This window comes from Coenobita brevimanus, chromosome 57 (assembly GCF_032717465.1).
Source record: "Coenobita brevimanus isolate Jiangsu-jjx chromosome 57, ASM3271746v2, whole genome shotgun sequence".
Lineage (NCBI taxonomy): Eukaryota > Metazoa > Arthropoda > Malacostraca > Decapoda > Coenobitidae > Coenobita > Coenobita brevimanus.
In genome coordinates this window covers 27761808-27784826 of record NC_137010.1, presented here as the reverse complement: position 1 = coordinate 27784826, position 23019 = coordinate 27761808, and the positions used below count along the sequence as shown (strand labels likewise).

Below are 23019 nucleotides of genomic sequence, written 5' to 3'. Positions count from 1 at the left end.
TCTAACTCGTTGATTGGCACACACTCCTTTTCCTTCCAGTTGTAGTACATCAGCAGAAACCTCTCCATCATTACGAGAGCAGGGTCAGACACTCATATCCTCTTGTCTATGGGTGATCCTCCATATGCCCGTGCTGTCATCAGAATGGCTTCCTTCATGCCGAGAATTGTATGATTGGTGGACTTGTTAACATGGTAAAAATTCAAAATGTCACAGTTCCGCTCTCCTCTCTCCATCCTCTTGACATCCACCGTTTGCTCCTGCGTCAGAGTCTTCTGACATTTGGCTGGGCCACGGTGCAACGGCATGATCGTTCTGGGTCAGGTGGCCAAAAAAAAAATGAGCAAAGCTCACACAGAGCACATTTGCAGCCAGAGCCCAGGGAGAGGGTAGGCTCAGCTGGGGCAGGAATACTCAGTGGACTGTGACAACACCCCACACAGACATGTGATAACAATACATCATAGGCTGATGAAATCCGCGCTCTGTCTATCACTTGCTGCGTTGTGTGATTTCCAACCATAATTTTATGCCTCTTGTCGCGTTCCATCCATCATTGACTGCGTAGTATGACTTTGAAACATAAATTGGGGCCTCCCACTGTGTTATGTCCATCATCACTGCATAGTCAGGTGTTGAGAAAAATGAGGCAGCTTCCTCTGGCTGTGTTATATCTGTTTTTTGCGCATTGTGACATTTTTGGGACACTAAATGGCACCTCCCATGTTATGCGAGATTTGCACTATGGGACTGCACATTATGTGAGCAGTGACTGCAGTATATAGATGATTATGGAAAGAATGAATATGGATGAGATGCAGTTTGGGTTCATGCCAGGCAAAGGAATCATTGATGCCATCGTATTCATTGTCCGACAGCTTTAGGAAAAATATAGAGGGGAGAGAAGAGATCTGTATTTTGTTTTTGTTGATTTGAAGAGGGCCTTTGACAGAGTCCCCAGAGAGGTGGTGAAGTGGGAAATGAGAAGGCTTGGGATCAAGGAGTGGCTGGTTGTAGTGGTTATGGCTGTGTATGTGAGTGCCTGCACCTAGGTGAGAGTGAATGGAGATTTGAGTGATGAGTTTTCTGTGAATGTTGGCATGATCAGGGGTCAGTCTTGAGCCCTGTATTGTTAATCATGGTGTTTGAAGCCCTCTCACATGACTTCAGAAATGAACTCCCATGGGAGATGTTATACCGTATGCCAGTGACTTGGTGTTGATTGCAGAGAATGAAAGGGAGGCAGAGGAAAGATTTAGGAAGTGGAGAGGTGATATGTGGCACGAGTGCTTGAGAGTAACCATCCATCCATTATCTAAACCTGTGTTGCCCCATGAGGAGTGTAGGAGCCTGGAGCTAGGCCAGTTGGTCCTGACTTTTAAGATGAGATTGACCAGCCTCATTCATCCCTCAGTGGAATAACATGAGCAGTGAACCCCAACCACCCCTTGGATATAAACCTACACAAGCTCAATCTGATTGGAGTGCCTTAATTACCCACTAAACCACCAAGCACCATAATTTGGTTATATGGTTACTACCCAGTGTAGTAAACAGTTTCCTGGTGTACAGGAAACCATTTGGCTTGTCAGTCAGTGTAGTCACCCATAGGCAGAAGGAAGAGGAAAAAATGAAAGAAAGAAAGAAAGAAGAGGAAGGAGGGAAGAGAGGAAAGGGTAGACACCCAAAGCAGCACTACAAGCTTGAGAGTAAATGTGGATAAAACAAAAGTAATGATATCGGGGGCTGATGGCAGTGTTGTCAAAGAAGTGGGAGAGTGGCCATGTGTGGTTTGCCACAAGGACATTGGAAGTAATGCCATCTTGTGTGATATTTTTTATATTTGATTGCATAAGAGGTGTAACAGTACTAGAGGTAGACTGTAAGATAATGCTGATTTTTTTCTTTGCAGTGTTTCAGGGAGAGGCCGTGGAGATTGTCAGTCATGAAAGGATTGATCTTGCTGATGAATTTCTTGAGTGTGTAGGAGAGTTATGCTACTTGGGAGACATGTTATGTGTTGGAGGTGGTGCTGGGGTTAGCTCTGTGACTAGAATGAGAAGTTCAGGGGGTTGTTGCCTTTCCAGGCATTGAAAGGGCTCTCCCTCCTTGCCAAGGGACTTTGTATGTGGCATGTGTTAGGAGTGTAATGCTGTATGGTAGTGAGACATGGCCAGTAAAGGAAGAGGATATTTATAGGCTCAAGCATACAGAAATGATGATGATAAGGTGGATGTGTAGTGCTTCCTTGAATGTGAGGGCTGGGAAAGCTAAGTTCATGATCGATGATTTGAGAGGAAAGATGGGACTGGTGCTTATTGGCGTTGTGATGAGGAGTAGATTGAGATGGTTTGGGGACTGTCATCCGCCATCCTCTCCACATGCCCAAACCATTTCAGTCTGCTCCTCCTCATCACAGCACCAGTACACTCCATTCCTATCCTTCCTCTCAACTCTAAAATTGTAAACCTAGCACCCCCAGCCCTCGCATTCAAGATGCACAACACATCCATTTAATCATTGTCATTTCTGTAAGTTTGACGTCGTCCTTTTCTGCCCAGGGCTCACTACCATACAGGATTACACTCCTAACACATGCCGCATACAAAGACCCCTTAGCATATAGGGAAGGCCCTCTCTGTTTTCAGGAAAAGCAGCTCTTTTCCTCCATTTTATATCACCAGATGTTTGGAGAAAGTTGTGATATTGTGCAACACATCCCTGACATTGCCTGGACTTTAGAGTTCCATATTCAATCATAATACAGTATGGAGTATCCATTTAATCATGTCTCCATCTCTGTCACTTTGAACATACTCGTGTTTATCTAGAATGATTGATCTTGCTTTTCATGCAGTTCCCTGTGCCTCTGATAATTCTCTTGCCTATTGGCAAATTTTATAAACCTAAACTTCATAGTGTACACTGTTAGTGTCATTTCCACATAACTAAAAGCCATTAATCATCATCATTATCCCAACAGTAATTATCACCCAAGTGGTGGGGTGTGGTAGGATTTTAATTAAATCAAAACATAACTAGTGAAATGAACTCATCATCCTATGTAAGTCTTTGAAGTCGTTGCTCCATTGCAGAAGCAAAACTGTTTATATATATATATATATATATATATATATATATATATATATATATATATATATATTTTTCATTTAGTTGTGATTTACACACACCTGTAGGACATACCCATTTCATTGGTGGACAGGTTAAAAAAGATTGGAATACTTGTCATGTACTGTACATCATACCATCATTATCTATAGTATTTCGTCCATCCATTACTATCTCTTGTCATTATGTTAACTTTCTCATTTTCCATACCTTATTCAGTTTTCTCCAAGTCATCATATAGGCTTACAGTGTTCTGTCCATCCTCCCTACTACTTCCCATCACTTTACTTTTGATTACATATACTCTTTGTTTCATTATCTCACATACAGTACTGCATTCTTCAAAACTCAGTCACCAGCTGCTATATACAATATTTTCTTCATGAGTTTCTTGTGAGGGCATGTATTGCAGATATAATCCTTCATTCTGATGACATAACATTCCTTTTATTCATGATACTCCCAGATGACTTTACCCAGCCCAAGAGGGTCTTATCAAACTGGAGGTGTTAGATTATAGACTCAGTTAATACCTTTGCTACAAGATGCCTCCCCTGAATTGGGCAAAATGACTTGGTAGTGGCATGAATGAAGTAAAAAGTACGGTACAGGACTCTTCACCACAGTAATTCACATTTGTCATTTCATACAGTTTCCATTCTTATGATACTATATCTACTTTCCCCATATTATGCCTCTTAATACAGTATTGATGCCACTCTTGCAGGCTGTGACTTTCGACACAGATTCAAGGTTACCAACAGAGGACTCAGTTGATACCCTTGATGGCTGCATTTCAAGCCCCAGTGGTGCCTCCCAGGAGTCAGGCATGTACAGTATATGCATTCACTGTACAGCAGTCTTCATTGTATTGCCTTGTTTTGTGTGTGCGTGCAGTTACTTCCTCAGCCATTCCAGAAGTATTCCCACTCAAAGTTGCTTTTATACTTATTAAGCTGATTTGCCAGTTCCCGCAATTTACAGCATGACATATATGGAAAAAGTTGAGATACAGTATTTTGGAACATACTTTACACATATCAAGTAGACTTGAGGACCTTAAAAGTGATCAGTCCCTCCTGACCGCAGACAAGATCCAGATAGTTTCTGGACAGAGTCTCATCCCAATAATCAAGAGTAATGCACATGTGAGTACATAGTATGAACTGTCAGTCTTTGTGGCCAGCAAATCTTGTTATCATGTTTTCATTATGTTAAACAAATACTTCTCAACAAGGAAGATATTAATCTTTCACAAATAGATTTTCTTGTGATGTTATGTGTTTGGAAGTTTTTCTCTCTCCCAGTGCAGTACATTTTAGTGTGTGTTTTTGGCATTTGATATTTAGATATTACTGTATATTGTGTTTCTAGCAGTAGATATTAGAAATTGAAGTGTGAGATTGAGTTTCAGAGATTTGGGATAGATATGTAAGTTTGTGTCTGTGAAAAAATAGAGATAGAATTGAGAGTGTATTTTTTCCAGTAAATAGCTAGAAATAGGCATATTAGTGTGTGTTCTTGAAGTAGACAGATATAAGTGCTAGAATGTTTCTGATTGTAGGTAGATAAAGGGATAGATCTTGTTTCCGGCAGTAGATAGATAGAATTAGAAGTGTGAGATTGTGTATCTGGTACTAAATAGATCGAGACAGAAGTTTTAGGTTGTGCTTCTGGCAGCAGGTAGGAAGAGATAGAACCATCTGTATGTCGATAGGATGATTGATAGATAATATAAAATTGTTGGGGATTGGGTTGATAGGGATTGACTGTGCTTACGATAGTAGAAGCATAGAAATATTAGTGTAGTCTTGCATATTACAGATGAGGAAGGGGATGTTGCTGAGAAGGTGGGCAACAGTATATTCTATGTGGATGACCAGCCTGAATGTCCATCCGAAGAGAACCGTGGCAACCTGAATATGCTCTCTGCTGCTTATGAGGTGGGCCTTTTTTTTTTTTTTTTTTTTTTTTTTTTTTTTACCCAGTGAAACCAGGAATGTCTTTTTTTTTAATGATTTTATTCAGTTTAGGGTAAAGTTCAGACTGGAGGGGTTAAATTTAGAGTAGCATTGGTAAACCCATTCAGTACAAGATATAAGTTGCTAAGTTGAATAAAATTGTCTGGTAGCAGCAAGGATAAACTAAGAAGGACTGAGATTATTCCCAGAGAGAACATATTGCCCTTTCCTCTGCAATCAGGCAGCTCTCTTTCCCTTCCACACTATTCTCAGTAAGATACCTCTCCATCCTTTCCTTCCATCTCATCGCTGTCTCTCTTTTCTGTCATGATCTTTATTATTTACCCTTTCAGTCTGATGTTGCCTTATACAGTACTGGTATTTCATTCTTGGTATCACCAGATGCTGTTCAATTTAGGACTTCTAGCAGTGAAGGGAATAATAATGGTTATATCAAAGCCCGCCAGTATGAAAACTTTCCCGTAAGCTAATTTTTTTTTTCTTTTTCTTAATGGAGGGAAGAAGGAACCAAAGGTCTTAAGATAGCAAAAATATAATAAAATTGTTATCAGATTCATTGGTTTAACTGTTATATACTCCTCAGATGGCTTTTAGTTTACTGTAATACTGTTTAGCTTTTTTTTTTTTTAATGACATGAACCAAAAGCAAAAATTTCACATAGAAATTAGATTATTTCCCTTAAAGAAATATTTTATTGACACATATTCTTGCTGTTAAGTAAAGAATGTTTTTATTTATTGTGTCTGTAAACATTACCTCTAGGAAAATTAAGAAGAACTTTTTATGATTTAGACACTAATGCATGCTTCAACCACTCAGTGAATTAGATCATATATCTTTGTTCTCTTCTGTTGTAAAACTATATTTTAATTATTCATTGATCCCTGAACCTTTGACTGCTAGGTTTTCTGTCATGATCATCATCATCATCATCATCATCATCTGGACCTCAGAACAAAATTATCTGATGTTAGCCTAAATTTAATTCTTTGATGTGCTGTATAAGTATCAGAAAGGGTTACTTGAGATAGTTTGTAAAGCCATTGAATGCTAGGATTTCTCTCATTTGAACAAAATCATACTTTGTTAGCCAGACTGAAATACACAAATGCACCAGTTGCAGGAAAAAAAAAATTAAAGTACACAATAGAGTACAAAAGGTTCATGTATTCAGTTTTGAAAACGAAGGGTCATATTCATGTCAGTTCAAGAGGCTTCCTAGTATTGGACCTCTTCCATAGGAGTTTACAAGGTCTGTTCAGAAAGTGTGCTACCTAAGGTTCTAAAAAAAGTAAGTAGCCAACTTGTTGAGCTAGGACTCTAATCCCCTGCAAAGTAGACCCCTTCTGACTTGATACATGTAGCCCAGCATTTCCATTGCCTGAAACATTTTTCAAAGCCAATATTTGGTATCTCCTGCAGGTGCTTCGTTGCATTTGTCATGATCTCTTCTCTCGGATGAACGTTGTTCAAGACATGATGGAGTGTGCAAATCGCAATCAAGACCTTCTGAAGACTGTTATTATTGGAGATAAGACGTGGGTATATGGCTATGACCTAGAAATTTAAGCACAGTCATTCCAGTGGAAGCATGCAGGGTTGCCTCGGCCAAAAAAGGTCCAGTAGATCTGCAGCACGGTGAAATGCACTCGCATGTTGACAGTTTTTTTCAACTACCATGGTGTTATGCATCACAAATATGCACCAGAAGGTCAGTCTGTCAACAATCATTACTGTCTAGACGTTTTCTGTCATCTTTGTGATGCAGTTTGGTGAAAGAGACCAGACCTTTGGAAAGTGGCAAGTTGGAAGCTGCACAGTGACAATGCCCCTGCCCATTCTTCTCAACTGATTCAGGAATTTTTAACCAAGCACAACATCCTGCAGGCCCGGCAAGCTCCCTACTCACCAGACATGCCTCCGTGCAACTTTTGGTATTCCACAGGTTCAAAACTCAGCTGAAGGGTTCTCAATTTGGGACAAGAGAAGAGATCGTGACGAATGCAACAAAGCACCTGCAGGAGATACCGAAAACCGACTTTGAAAAATGTTTCAGGCAACGGAGAGAACGCTGAGCTATGTGTGTCAAGTCAGAAGGGGCCTACCGGAACTTTGAGGGGGATTAGTGTCCTAGCTTAATAGGTTAGCTATTTATTTTTTTAAAGCCTAAGGTCTGACACTTTCTGAACAGACCTTGCACCGTATTTTGTATAATGCACATTACTATTCTCTTGAATGTTATTTGTACCCTACAGTATTTATATTGGCATAGATTGTGTGAAAGTTATACAAGAGAATATTAATGTAATGGTTGCATGAATCTACTACAGTGGTAAGAAAGAGCTGCTGGACAGCTTTTGTTTTTACCCAGTGACCATATGGCCAAATTAACCCTTAATGTCTCTACCGTGGTTGCATACTTTTTTTATTCTGACTACCAAATGGACTATGTTTTTGCAACGTAGAGAACACTTCTAGTACTGAGTGGTTTAATAAAGGCTATATCTGATGCTTTTGGCATTAAAATTTCTCAAACTGAATGAAGTCATATGGAAGAAACAAGAATAAACCATAGTTACAACATCTGATTTAAGGGGTTAAACTACACACTAAACTGGAGACACTGCTATAAATTAGTTTTGTACACAAATTTATCTTAATCATTGTTCATCCTCAGAGCCTTGATTATGAGACATGCATAAACTCTGTGCTGGTTGATGAGGAGCGAACACGAGGCTATCCATTCATGGTGAAAAAGGATGTGGCACGCTGGTTGGTGGTGCTAGTCACTGGGGTGCTCACTGCTATTGTTGCCTGCCTCATCGACATGACTATTGAGACACTTTCAGGGTTCAAGTATACATGGCTCAAAGAGTGTATCCTTTTATTGAATGCAATTTCAGTTGCAGGAATAGAGTGGGGAGTATGTGGGGAGGGCAGTTCGGAGCGGTGGAAAAGTAGACAGAGACAGAATACTGTGAAGAGATGAAGTGGTGGAGTACAGGTCTCCATCGATGGGGGTTACGTTCATAAGATACCATCAGTGTGCAAATCCTGTCAATACTGATTTTCTGATGGATGCCCTCATGTAATTATTATTGTATAATTCTTACGTGACCATGTATGTTATGTTAACATGATTTTTAATGGCTTAAAGTGCATTTCCTTTATACGCACCATTCCACTTTAGGCCTCTGTCAAGTGGAATGAAAACAGGTGACTAGTTACATAAGTCATGTAACACAAAGGAGACAGGCTGGCATTGCCAGTGTGCATATTTATATAAGGAATTTACATGAGGAATTGATACATAGAATAAAATTTCTTGTCCTTTACTGAAGTTAAAGAGATACGAATGGAAAAGCAGGGAATGTGATGATGGATGGAGTAGTTGGTGAGTGGGGTGTGCCTGCAGAAGTGGATGAGAATGGCAGTGCTCTGGTAGACATTTGTGCAGGGAGGTGGTTGGTGATAACCAATACCCTCTTTAGGCACAAAATGATCTACAGGTATATGTGGCGAGTGATGAGAAGAGTGGGTTGTGCGGATGAGAGAATGAAAAGGTATGTAATGGATGCAAGAGCATACAGAGGTTGTAGGAGTGGAGTGTCTGACTACCACATGGTGGTGGTGAAAGTCAAGGTACAAATGCGATGGTTGAATAGGAGAGAAGTGCAGGAGGAAAAGGTCCATACAGGGACGGTAGAAAAGTTGCAAGAGAATGGAAAAAAGGCAGAATATAAGAGAGAATTGGAGGAGTGATTTGGTAAATATGATTTGGTGCAGTTGAGGGAGGTGGAAGGTGTGTGCAAAATATTCATAGAAGAAATCTGTGCAGCATGTGAGGTGGTGTGTGGGGTGAAGAGAAAGCGATTGGGGGTGCCAGGGCCGGTATGGTGGAATGAAGAGGTGAGACAAGCTGTGGTGCAAAATATGAAAGCATATTGTGAGTGGACAGAAAGCAGAGGCATGGAGGAAGCTGAGAGATAGAAGAGAGAGTTATATGTAGAGAGGAAGAGAGAGGTGAAAAGATTGGTAAGAGAGAGTAAGAAGAGAGTGGATGAGGAATTTGGAAGATATTTTAATGTAAAATGGAGGGCATGTATGAATATGTATTGGAAGGAGGTAAAGAGAATTAGATAGGGTGATAGAGAGGTTAGTAGGGAAGTGAAAAAAAAAAAAAATGGTAGGTTGGTAATGGAGAAGGGAGAAAATGTGAGCACATGGAGAGAACACTTTAAGGAACTGTTAAATATAGAGAATGAAAGTAATCCAAGTATAAGTGGCTGGTGAATGGCTGGGAGAAGGAGGGAGATGAGGAGGGAGGAAGAAATCAGTAGGATGGAAGTATTGGAAGCAATGAAGAAAGTTAAAATTGGGAAAGCCCCAAGAATTGATGGAGTGTGTGGTGAAATGGTGAAGCGTGAGGGAGGGATAGTAGTAGAATGGATATGGAAGATGTACAGATTGGCCTAGGAGGAAGGTAGAGTCCCAGAGGATTTGTCAGGTATAATTATTCTCCTGTATAAAGAAAAAGGGGAAAAATAAGTGTGTGTGGCAATCATAGGGGCATTTATCTTCTTAGTGTAATAGCAAAAGTATATGGTTGAGTACTTATCTGCAGAGTTAGGGAAATAACAGAGGAATTAGTTGGGAGAAGAACAGGGAGGTATTAAGAACGGAAGAGGTTGTGTAGATCTGATATTCACCCTTAGGTCTTTAGTGGAAAAGTTTTTAGAGAAGGTTAAGAAGTTGTTTGGGTCCATCATGGATTTGGAGAAAGCATATGAAGGAGTGGACAGCCAAGGAATGTGAAAAATATTAAGAATATATGGAGTAAATGGGGAGCTGTTAAATGCCATGAAGAGTACATATGACGATTCTAAGGCTGCAGTGCGTGTGGTTGGTGAACTGAGTGAATTTTTCTTTCTGAATATTTGATTGAAACAGGGTTGTGTCGTTTCTCCATGATTGTTCAATCTGTTTATGGATGGAGTTATAAAAGAGATACATGGTAGGGCAGTGGATGTTGGAGCAGCCCTATTAAGAGAGGGCAGTGGATGTTGGAGCAGCCCTATTGAGAGAGGGCAGTGGATGTTGGAGCAGTCCTATTGAGAGAGGGCAGTGGATGTTGGAGCAGCCCTATTGAGAGAGGGCAATGTTTGGAAACTTGCTATTCTTTTGTTTGCAAATGATACTGTATTGTTAAATGAAGATGAAGGGGGAAGTGCACACAGAATCTAAAGGTGAATGTAGGGAAGAGTAAAGTTATAGTCTTTGAGAGAAACAAAGTCACTGAATGGACAGTGAGGTTGGATGATGAGGGAATGGAAAATGTGAGTGCATTTAAGTACTTCGGTAGTGTAATGATTAAGGATGGAAGTTTGGAGGATGAAGTGCTTAAAAGGGTACAGCAGGGAAGAGAGGTGGCTGGTTCTTTGAAAACATTGATAAGAAATAGGGGAGTGAACATGGAAGTAAAAAATTGCTGCATAATAGTATGGTGATACCAGCTTTATGGAAGCAAAGCTTGGACCTTGTTGGAAGGACACAAGTCAAGAGTGAGAGCAATGGAAATGAATTATTCGAGAGGAGCATGTGGAATTGCATGGAGAGACAGACTGACAGATTAGGAAAGAAAGGAGCATTGTGGTGTGGTTGTGGATGTGATAGAAAGCATTAGGAGAAATATATTAAGGTGTTTGGTCATGTGGAGAGGATTGAGAGCAAGAAACCAGCAAGGAGAGTGTATGTGAGTGAGGTGGAGGGGGGGAGAGAGAGAGGAGGAGGCCGAGGAGGAGATGAAGGGATGGAGTGGAGAGGTATATGAGAGAGGGGTAAGTGAGCTGGGGAGAGGGCAGCAAAATTCCAGGGGACAGGGTGACATGGGGGTGATTTGTTTGTGGCCACCCCTTATGAAGGGTCTGGCAATAGATAGATAGATAGGAGGAGGTTAGAATAGAGTTTAAAAGACTTGCTTGGTAACTCTAACAAATGTATGATCCACATCACAAGGCACTCCATTTTTAGTTCTACTGCTTTTCTGTTTTAGTTTTCTGTTTCTTGGTACCACTTATTCCATTTATCAGTGGGAAGTAAGGCTATGGTTTGGAGTCTTAGGAGCTTAAGAAATTTCATAATACCTCATCATCCATGAATTATTTTTCCTATAGCACCTTAATACTCTCATGTGTGTAACTGGTGCAAATTACCATATGTCTGTTAAAAAGATATTAATACCATACAGGAAGATACAGTAATAAGATATTGTATATAAAATAAATTCCTAGGGAAGAGTTGCTACAGTTTCTTCTGTGCCATTGAGAATGGAACTCATGAAGCTGGTGATAAAATTTCATTATCTTCATGTTCTTCTTTGTACCTTAACTATTGATACAGACACAGACAAGGCAGTGGAGACTGGGACACTGATTATTCCCTTCCTGTTGTGGGGTGCACTCAATATTGGACCCACTCTCATAGCGGCGTTCCTTGGGTCATATGTTGAGGTAAGGTTGTCTCATTCAGGTTTCATTCTTCTACTTTTATGCTCATCCACTTTATTTAGCCTAAATTTGCCACCTCTCTATCATGAATGCTGAGCTGTAATAGGAGCTTAACAATAAAATATCATGCTGGTCACTAAAAAAGTGTCTTAAATGGAATGTATATTTATATTATTGTCTTACTCTGTTATTGAGCTGTGGGAAGTATCCTTCAAAATTATAAAATTTCCACCAAGTTCAGGTGGATGAACTAGTCCATTTTGCACATAATTTTTCTTTTGTCAATGTAAGAGGTTGCTGGAGATTTTTCTTACATGTAATATGGAGCCAGGAGTGTAATGCAGTCTCTTGTAGCCTAAATGTTTAGGAGTAGGGAAGCATTGTCTTAGGCCCTCTTGCCTTAAAAGTATTGACTTTTTAAAAATTCTATTAAATCATAGCCCTGTTCTGTATTTTTCCCTTTTCCTCCTTGTGGATGATACCAGTATCTACCTCATGTATGGAAGTGGGAACAGGTTAAGGTGAAGAGAATATGTTAATTAATATATCACTAAATTTAACCCATTCATTAAGATTACATCTTTCATTATATTCTTTCTACCATCAAAGTATTATTTTCATTATGTCATTGGGTACAGTATGTGTTCTGTTTGCATGTACCAAAGTAGAACCAGCGGACTTCTACTTTCACTAAGCCTTTGAGAATGGAACCATTGTGTAACCCAAGGAGTGTCTCTACTCATCTCCATCACAATCTACCAGTCCTCCTTGTTCATCCACTTCACAGTTGTATAACCATTCTATCTTTTTCAGATTTTTTTTCAGGAACTTGGTGATCATCATCCTGAACTTTCTTTTTTCCTTATCTAAAGTACTGAGTGATGTAAGAACTTGGTAATGATGCCAAATTATATAATGTGGCAGTGATCCTTTTCTGTCTGATTAGTTTCTCCTAAGCAAATCTAGAAACATCTGTGCACAGTGTAATATTAAGTAAATAAATTGTACATATTGCAGTGGAGGAAGTAGACATGCCTTACATGTAACAGTGATGTAGAAAACACTGTACACATGTGATTTTCCTTGGAGTCAGACTCCCTGTAACCTGGGGAGTATTTGTAAATAAATAAAAGCATTGAAGTGCATCGCATTAGGTAATTCAGATGTGTATTTTTGTCCTTTAATCCCTCATGTGAACCAAAGCATGTCTCAGTTAAATTTGATTCATTTAATATTGCATTCTCACTACAGTGCTCGTCAGAAGTATGGGGCGCCCTGCGTCCCTCCTGAGAAACAAACCTTTCAACATTGAAAAAACATATAAATAATGCATTTTATTTACCTTTAGTGCTTCGTAGGGTAGCCTTTACGTTTCTTCACGGACCTGAGACATCTTGGAAATGAAAGGACGAGGCTCCTGAGGTGCTGGAGGGGTATTTTGTCCCAGGAGTCACGAATGGCGGCTTCCAGCTTAGGCAGAGAGCTCACGTCCTTCCCTTGGAGACTCTTCTTTACGAGGTACCAGAGGTTTTCAATCGGGTTGAGGTCTGGGCTATTTCCTGGCCAGTCTGTCATGAATGATACCTCGCAGTCACGAAGTCAATTGGTGACCGATTTGGCCTTGTGAGCAGGTGCACTGTCCTGCTGAAACACTCGTGCACCTGTTAGCTCGAAGGAGTCTGGTAAATGATCACACAGAAGCTCCAGGTAAACATCCTGATTCACTCTGAGGTTCTTGGGAAGTACAACAAGCTTCCCCAAACCCTTCCCTGAGAAACAACCCCATACCATGAGTGAATCAGGATGTTTAACTGTGCTTTCTACATACCGTGGGTCAAGTGGGTCACTACCTTTGCATGCTCCTCTGTTACAGGTAACACTAAATGTTGCCTCATCAGACCACAACACTGACAACCATTGCTCCTCACCCCAATTTAGATATTTATTAGCAAAGGCAAGGCTACGAATTCTCTGGCTGCTAGAGAGAAGAGGCTTTTTCACAGGCCTGTGACTTGTGTAACCAAGCTCATGCACCCTACGAGACACTGTTCTCACTGACACCTCACCAAACACTTCTGGGTTGCTCTCCTTAATTTTCCTTGCACTCACACAAGGATTAAACTCCACTGCACGTTTTAAAACATTAACAGACCTTGGGAAGTTTTCCTAGGCCTACCAGACCTCGGTTTCTTTGTGGGAACTTCGCCACTGTTTTCCTCCCAAAACCGCGCACACCAACGACGCACTGTCGATCGTGCCACACCAACCAATTCACTAATTTCCTTTGTCTGGTGGCCTGCCTCCTTTAGAGCAATGATCTGGGATATGATTTCACTCGATAGTTCACGGGTAGGTGCCATAACAAAGTTTTGAAGGCCAAAACACTGCGGGACACTCGGTAAAAAATGGCGCAATTTGAGAGGGACACTCGGCGGAGTTCCTCTCTCTCAGGCAGCCCGTGGGCGACTGAGGCGGGAACCAACCAGCGCGTCAGAAGGCCTCAGGCTACCGTGACGTCATGCTCGGAGCTCAAACTTATGGCTCAATTCTTACCCCCAAAAATGGGTGATTCTTTTTGGGCCATAAGTATTGCGCGCCCGGCGGACAACGCTGAATACTTCTGACGAGCACTGTACATGCATCCTACACTTCCATGACAACAGACTGTATTGTATTGTATTTTATCCTGTTACTATCAAGATTCATTAGTCTTTCTCAAGTTTGCCACAGTATCACCATTTCCCATTTTGTACGGTGCAAGCATTCTTCATAAGTCAGCTATGCTCCAAATTTCACAGCTTTTTCCCAATGACTGGTACCATAATTGGAACTACAGGCACTTCAGCTTAACAGATAGAAATTAAACATGTTAGCAGTTTTTATTATATATTATTTAATAGCAAAAAACGTGTCAAGAAATCAACCTACAAGAATGGCTTATTGCATCTTACTTTCTCCTTTCATTGTAAATGTTCACTTAGCTTATCTCTGATTTACTCTACAGTATATTTGTTTTCACTTGTGTGCTCTACAGTATCTTGTCCTCTCATTGTTAGGATTCTTTAGCACTCCTCAAGAGTACTAAAGCATCTTCATTTTATTGTGTCATGTCCACCAGCCAGTAGCAGCAGGCAGTGGAATCCCTCAGGTGAAGTGCTACCTCAACGGTGTAAAGGTTCCACGTGTGGTGCGCATCAAGACACTCCTCAGCAAAACTGTTGGAGTCACCATGTCCGTCCTTGGGGGCCTTGCTGTGGGAAAGGTTTGTTTTCATTATGAGATTTTGTTTATTGTAGTAGTTTTTGTGCAAGAATTATCATGGCATAAGTCTATTGAATGTTGTAGGGAAGGTATCCATCCATCTATCATCCAATCCAATGTTGTCCTATAAGGACTGGAGGAGCTCAGGTTTAGGCAAGTTGGTCCTGACACACTCACCCCTGCTTGGCATTACGTGAGCAATAAACCCCAACCACCCCTTGAATATAAACCTACACAGGCTCATTCCGATTCGAGCGCCTTAATTACCCACTAAACCACCAGGCACCATAATTTGGTTATATGATTACCACCCAGCATAGTAAATGGTTTCCTGGTTTACAGGAAACCATTTGGCCTGTCACTCAGTGTAGAGTCACCCATGGGCAGAGGGAAGGGGAAAGAATGAAGGAAAGAAAGACAGGAGAGGGAGTGTAAAGTCACTCATAGGCAGAAGGAAGTGGAAAGAATGAAGGAAAGAAAGACAAGAGGAAGGAAGGACAAGAGGAAAGGGCAAACACCCAAAGCAGCACCATATGGAAGAATTATTATAAAGAAAGTGAGGTATCAGATATCCTAGTGAGTGACAAACAGGATGGCTTTAGAAGTGGTGGATGATGTGTGGATCAAATATATGCAGTGGGACAGATAGTGGAGAAGGTGTGTGAGAAGGACAATAAGGTTTTTATGGCATTTATGGATCTGGAAAAAGCATACAACAAAGTAGAGAGAGAAGGATTGTGGAAGGTTTTGCTGATGTACGGTGTAGATGGTAAGCTGCTAGGTACTGTCAAAGAGATTTTGTGATGGTAGTGAGGCATGTGTAAGGATAAATGGGCATCTAAGTGAATGGTTCATGATCACTATAGGCGTGCGATGAGGTGCCGTGATGTCCCCTTGGTTGTTCAGTATATATATATATGGATGGGGTGATGAAAGAAGTAAAAACACGAATAATGGAGAGAGGACTGGTGTTGGTTATGAATGGTGATGGATGGAATATCTCAAATTTGTTGTATGATGATGATGATGATACAATGCTACTTGCAAATACTGGACAAGAGATTTATAGGCTAGTGTAGAATTTTGTAGATGTCTGTGAGCATCATGCCTTGAGAGTGTAGAAAAGAGTGGTTATTGAGAGAGAGGTGACTCAGTGTGATGTTACAGTGAATGGAGAGAGACTGGAATTGGTGAAAAAGTTCAGATACCTGGGTACAGTGATTAAAAAGAGAGGAAAATGTGCAAAAGAAGTGGAAAGTAGAGTGACACAAGGAAGGAAAGTAGCTGGTGCTATGAAGGCCTTGATAAGAAACAGAGGCTTGAGTGTTGCACCTGTGTGAGGCTAACATGAAGGAGTCTTAGTGCCATTTTTAACATACAGTATGGATGTGAGACAATGGTGTGGCATGAAAATGAAAAGTCAAGAGCAAGGGCAGTGAAGATGGGACTGCTGAGGAATGTATGTTGAGTACAGAAAGTGGATAGGATACGAAATAATATGATTTGTGAAAGATATGGAGTGAGTAAGTCTGATGCCAGAATCGAAGAGAGTGCCCTGAGATGGTTTGGTCATTTGGAGAGAATGGATGACAATAGAGTGGTGAAAAAGGTATATCTGAGCAAATATAAAGGGGGGAAGAGGCAAGGTAGGCCAAGGAGGAGGTGGAGGGATATGGTGGATGAGTGTGTGGGGAAGAGAGGTGTGGAAGTTGGTGAGGCTAAGGGACTGAAAAGAGACTGAGCTGGATGGATGAATTTTGTGCAGAGAAGTGCATATCCAGGGATTTGGCACCCCTTTTTAACGTGACAGCATTCAGATTGACTCTGTCATAGGTACAGTATATGTGAAGCCACAGTATGTGGTGAAAGTTTTTTGGCCTAACTGATGGAGCCAGGATTTCAAGGGCTTGAATGATGAGTGAATGGAATCATGGCCCATTGAATTATGGAAACTTTGGCTGGCTGGATGTTGCTACTCCTCATCTTGCCCTAGGTTGGGAAAGGAGGTCTGGATGATGATGATGATTATATTTTTCATTTGTTAACTCTTCCTGGCTTGGAGCACAGTGGTAATTAACTGAGCACCAGAATGAGCAGTCTGCTTTTGTTTTTATAGTTACATAAAGGATATTTCTATATGAAAGATCTCTTCTTAACTGCAGAAATTATTTAATAGTATCATCATCATCATCATCATCCGTCAGTCTTCAGTCATCATCATCATCATCATCATCATCCGTCAGTCTTCAGTCATCATCATCATCATCATCATTGTCATCAATCAACATCAGTCATCATCATCATCATCATCATCATCATCATCTTCATCATCATCATCATCATTCTCATCAATCATCATCAGTCATCATCTTCAATCATCATCAGTCATCATCTTCAATCATCATCATTCATCATCTTCAATCATCATCATTCATCATCTTCTTCATCATCATCATCGTCATCATCATATTTCTCATCAGTCAACATCAGTCATCATCATCATCATCGTCATCATATTTCTCATCAATCAACATCAGTCATCATCATCATTATCATCATCATCATCTTCATCATCATCATCATCATCATCATCAATCATCAGTCATCATCTTCAATCATCATCAGTCATCATCATCATCATCATCATCAATCATCATCAGTCATCATCTGAAATCATCATCATCAGTCGTCATCATCATCATCATCATCATCATCATCATCATCATCATCATCAGTCGTCATCAGTTGTCATCATCATCGTCATCGTCATCATCATGATCATCGTCATCATCATGATCATCATCATCATCATTCATCATCTTCAATCATCATCATTCATCATCTTCTTCATCATCATCATCGTCATCATCATATTTCTCATCAGTCAACATCAGTCATCATCATCATCATCGTCATCATATTTCTCATCAATCAACATCAGTCATCATCATCATTATCATCATCATCATCTTCATCATCATCATCATCATCATCATCATCAATCATCAGTCATCATCTTCAATCATCATCAGTCATCATCATCATCATCATCATCAATCATCATCAGTCATCATCTGAAATCATCATCATCAGTCGTCATCATCATCATCATCATCATCATCATCATCATCATCATCATCAGTCGTCATCAGTTGTCATCATCATCGTCATCGTCATCATCATGATCATCGTCATCATCATGATCATCATCATCATCATCATTTTCCAAACCTCCTTTCCCACCACAAGGTGAGTTAAAGGTAGGATCCAGAGAGCCAGAAGACCATCACACCATCTAATCCAGTGTTGCCCCATGAGGAGCATAGGAGCCCAGGGCTAGGCGAGTTGGTCCTGATGTTTAAGCCCTGATGTTTAAGATGAGAGTGACCAGCCTCACTCATCCCTGAGCAGCATTATGTGAGCAATGAACCCCAACCATCCCTTGGATGTGAACCTGCACTGGCTCAGTCCACTTGGAGTGCCTTAATTACCCACTAAACCACCAGACACCATAATTTGGTTATATGGTTACCAGCAGTGTAGTATTGTAAATGGTTTCCTGGTGTACAGGAAACCATTTGGCTTGTTGCTCAGTGTAGAATCACCCATAGACAGAAGGAAGAGGACAGAAAGAAGGAAAGAAAGACAGAAGAGGAAGGAAGAGAGGAAAGGGCAGTCACCCAAGAGCAGCGCTACATCGAGTGAGTGGATGGTGAACGCCCCCATCTACCACCAAGAGTCGGAAAAAAAAAAGATAAAATGATATGCTAACCAAAATTTGAGCAACACTCATGTGTACTCATCATGGGAATATGCAGAAAGAATATTAACCTTGTGTAGGCAACCGTACCAATGATAACACTGTAGGAAACCTGGGGTAGGATATAACCCATGAAAAAAAGAAAAAAAGTTATTTGGCATTTAATGATGGCCACCCTTTACAGGATTATGGTGTCTGGCAATAGATAGATAGATAGAAAAAATACAGGAAAACCTTAGAATCATTGTGCTTTCTTTTCAACCTAAAACTGGATATCAGATCATTTTCTGAGTATGAAAAAAAAAAAAATGTACATACTAGTATGAATATTGTGGAAGCAGTGCTTCTCAGTACCGTGAATGGTAACCTGGGGTATATAATTCCCACAAGCACAAAAAAAGATGCAAAAGTGGATATATGTGGATTGACTGAAACTAAATGGAAAGGTGAAAGGATGAGAGAATGGGAATACGGTGTAGGTATATGTGCGGGAGTCAGTGAGAATGAGAGGGCAAGAGAGGGAGTATGTCTGATGATAAGCAAGAAGTGGAAGGAGAATATAAGAGAGTATGGAACAGTGGGTGCAAGGATTGTATGGGTGAGGATGAAAGTAGGTATACAAGCATGGGCGATTGTATGTGTGTATGCTCCAACAGAGGATCGAGTGGCAAGAGTGAAAGATGAGTTTTGGGCGAGAGTAGAAGCATGTATGGACAAGTTTGAGAGGAGCGAGAGAGTGCTGTTGATTGGAGACATGAATGGCAAAGTCGGGAATGTACGAGTGGATGGAGTGGTTGGTCAGTGGGGTGTGCCAGCGGAAGTAGATGGGAATGGTAGTGCTTTGGTGGACATCTGTGCTGGTTAGGGGTTGGCAATACCAACACCTACTTTCGTCATAAGATGATCCACCGGTATACATGGAGAGTAATGAGGAGGATGGATGGTGAACTTGTTGAACGAAAGGCAATGATAGACTACGTGTGTGTGGATGAGCGAATGAGAAGACAAGTGTTGGATGCAAAGGTGTGGAGAGGGTGGGGGAATGGAGTCTCGGACCATCACTTAGTGATGGCCAAGGTAGAGCTGCAAAGAAAGTGGTTGAGGAGGCGAAGGGGAAGACAGGAGGAAGCAGCTCCTGTGAGAAGAGTGGAGAAATTACAAGATAGTGAGAAGAGGACAGAGTATAAGAGCATAGTGGAAGAAAGATTGGGAAGGTATGAGCTAGAGCAGATGGAAGGGGTGGAAGACGTATGCAAGATATTCACGGAAGAGATAAGCGCAGCGTGTGAGGCGGTTTGTGGAGTGAGGAGGAGATGCAAGGGTGTGCAAGGGACAGCATGGTGGAATGATGAGGTGAAACGAGCTGTGGAACAAAAGAAGAAGGCATATGGTGAATGGTTGGCGAGTAGAGGTAGGGGAGAAGATGAGAGAGAGAAGAGAGAGGTATATGTGAGCAGGAGAAGGGAGGTTAAGAGACTGGTGAAGGAGAGTAAGAAGAAAGTGGATGAAGAGTTTGGGAGGAATCTGAGTGTGAAATGGAGGGAGAGTAAGAAATTGTTTTGGAAGGAGGTAAAGAAAGTAAGGCAGTGTGAAAGGGGAAATAGTAGGGGAGTGAAAGATAGGAATAATAGATTGTTGGTGGAGAAGAGAGAGAAATTGAGGAGATGGAAGGAGCACTTTGAGGATTTGTTGAATGTAGAGAGTGAGAGCAGTGTGAGTATAAGTGGTTGGGGAATGGCTGGGAGAAGAAGAGATGAGAGGAGGGAGGAAGAGATCAGTAGGTCGGAAGTAGTGGAAGCAATGAAGAAGATTAAGCTGGGAAAGGCCCCAGGAATTGATGGAGTGTGTGGTGAAATGCTTAGGTATGGGGGTGAGATTGTTGTGGAGTGGATATGGAAGTTGTGTAGATTGGCTTGGAAAGAGGGAAGGGTTCCAGAGGACTGGAAATCAGGTATAATTGTTCCTCTGTACAAAGGAAAAGGGGAGAGAGAAGTATGTGGTAACCATAGGGGTATTTGCCTTCTTAGTGTGACTGGTAAAATATATGGTAGAATACTCATTGATAGGGTTAGGCATATGACAGAGGAGCTAGTTGGAGAAGAACGAGGGGGATTTAGGAAGGGAAAAGGGTGTGTAGATCAGATATTTGTTCTAAGATGTTTAGTGGAGAAGTATCTAGAGAAGGGAAGGAAAGTGTACGCTGCCTTCATGGACTTGGAGAAAGCTTATGACAGAATAGATAGGAAAGGTATGTGGAAGGTATTAAGAATATATGGAGTGGAGGGGAAATTGTTGAGTGCTGTGAAGAGTATGTACGAAGGAGCTAGGGCTACGGTGTGAGTGGATGGTGAGCTGAGTGAGTTCTTTGATCTCAATGTGGGACTGAAACAGGGTTGTGTAATGTCTCCATGGCTGTTAATATATATATGGATGGGGTCGTAAAGGAGGTACAAGGTAGGGCAGTGGATGTGGGGGTGGCCCTAATGAATGAGGGTGAGATTTGGAAGCTTCCGGTGTTGCTGTTTGCTGATGATACAGTATTGTTGAGTGAAGATGAATGGGAGTTGCAAGGTTTGGTGAATGAATTTGGGACAGTGTGTAGGAGGAGGAAGCTGAAAGTTAATGTAAACAAAAGTAAAGTTATGGTGTTTGAGAGGAATGAAGTCACAGAGTGTGCAGTGAGGTTGGATGGTGAGGATATGGAGAATGTGAGTGCATTCAAGTGCTTGGGTAGTGTGATGAGTAAGGATGGAACTTTGGGGGATGAAGTACGTGAAAGGGTACAGCAGGGAAGGAAGGTTGTTGGCACACTGAAAGCAGTGATGAGAAATAGGGAGGTGAGTATGGAAGTTAAGAAGTCACTGCATGATGGTATTGTGATCCCTACCCTGACGTATGGAAGTGAGGCGTGGACCTTGCAAGAGGGGAACAAGTCAAGAGTGAGAGCAGTGGAAATGAGTTACTTGAGAGGAGCATGTGGAGTGACATGGAGGGACAGGCTGACGAATGAAGAAGTGAAGGAACGTTGTGGGGTAGATGTGGATGTGGTTGAAAAGATTAGGAGAAATACACTGAGGTGGTTTGGACATGTGGAGAGGATGGAGAATGAAAGACTGACTAAGAGGGTGTATATAGGTGAGGTGGAGGGAGGGAGAGGGAGGGGTAGACCGAGGATGAGGTGGAGGGATGGAGTTGAGAGGTATATGAGGGAGGGGGGGGTGAGTTGGGGGGAGGGGAGTCAAATGGTGGGTGACAGAGTGACTTGGAGGCGTTTTGTCTGCGGCCACCCTTTGCGGGATTAGGGCGTCGGGCTATAGATAGATAGATAGATAGACAAAAAAAGACACCTAGGAGCAGGGGTAGAAATGTGACACCCCCACCTGCCAACAGGGTCTAAGGGTGGGTGAAGGTAGAGGGAAGCAGAGATTTTCAGCCCACCCACATAATTACCACATGACAACCAGTGGGAAATTATTACCCTAGGCTGCCTATCTTGGTAAAAGGTAACCTGGGGAATATAATTCCCACAGGCACAGGAAAGGCACCTAGGAGCAGGGGTAGAAATAAGACACCCCCACCTACAAAGAGGGTCTGAAGGTGGGTGAAGGTAGAGGGAAGCAGAGATTTACAGCCCACAGAATTACCACCTGACAACCAATGAAGCAGATAGTGTGAAATTATCACCCGAGGTTGCCTATCCATGGATAGAAGAAGCCATCATGCTCATGGGATACTTAGATACCCTAACCCTGTCAGTGGGAGAAGTCTCCTCTAATATGAATCTGATAGTCTGGTATTTGCCAGAACAAATGAAAGGATGTCAGTTAACTAAAAATGTTAATGTCTTATGCTTTTGATATTTTTAATATTCAGTACTGTTCGTGATGTGTAGTTTGGATTGTTAAAAATGATTAGTAGTGATAGAGAATTACAGATGTGTATCTGTTGTATGCAACTTAGAATAAACTCAAGGATTAGGTATTTGGTAACGAAAATGAGATCGAATTTTCCTTCCTTGCAGGAAGGACCAATGATCCACTCAGGTGCAGTAATTGCAGCTGGAGTGAGTCAAGGGAAAACCACCTCCTTCAAGAAGGACTTTGGGTTCTTTGAGTACTTCCGAGAGGACCACGAGAAACGTGATTTTGTGTCGGCGGGAGCAGCAGCTGGCGTGGCTGCTGCTTTTGGGGCCCCAGTGGGTGAGTGGAGATGACTCAGCTGTGTTAATAGATGGGTGTGAGAATATAAGGAGATTTGAGATTTAGGGATTAGAAATGATCACCCTGTATCTCACATTACAGTGTAATCAGCAGTTGTGTAGAAAGATCAGGCATATTGTATCATCATCACATGCTTCAGAAATTATCATAGAACACTGGG

At 41.4% G+C, this 23019-nt stretch overlaps 1 protein-coding gene across 1 annotated transcript in view; it reads left to right on the top strand.

The window, feature by feature from the left end:
* The first annotated feature begins 306 nt into the window (after positions 1 to 306).
* Positions 307 to 23019, top strand: part of ClC-b (chloride channel protein 7) — a 93910-nt gene continuing 71197 nt past the window's right edge. Inside the window, exons 1-8 of the mRNA XM_080274053.1 lie at positions 307 to 319; positions 1913 to 2037; positions 3857 to 3956; positions 4954 to 5072; positions 7790 to 7988; positions 11512 to 11621; positions 14737 to 14880; positions 22661 to 22838. Of these exons, the coding sequence (XP_080130179.1) occupies positions 307 to 319; positions 1913 to 2037; positions 3857 to 3956; positions 4954 to 5072; positions 7790 to 7988; positions 11512 to 11621; positions 14737 to 14880; positions 22661 to 22838 (988 nt within the window). The remainder of the gene's footprint in view (positions 320 to 1912; positions 2038 to 3856; positions 3957 to 4953; positions 5073 to 7789; positions 7989 to 11511; positions 11622 to 14736; positions 14881 to 22660; positions 22839 to 23019) is intronic.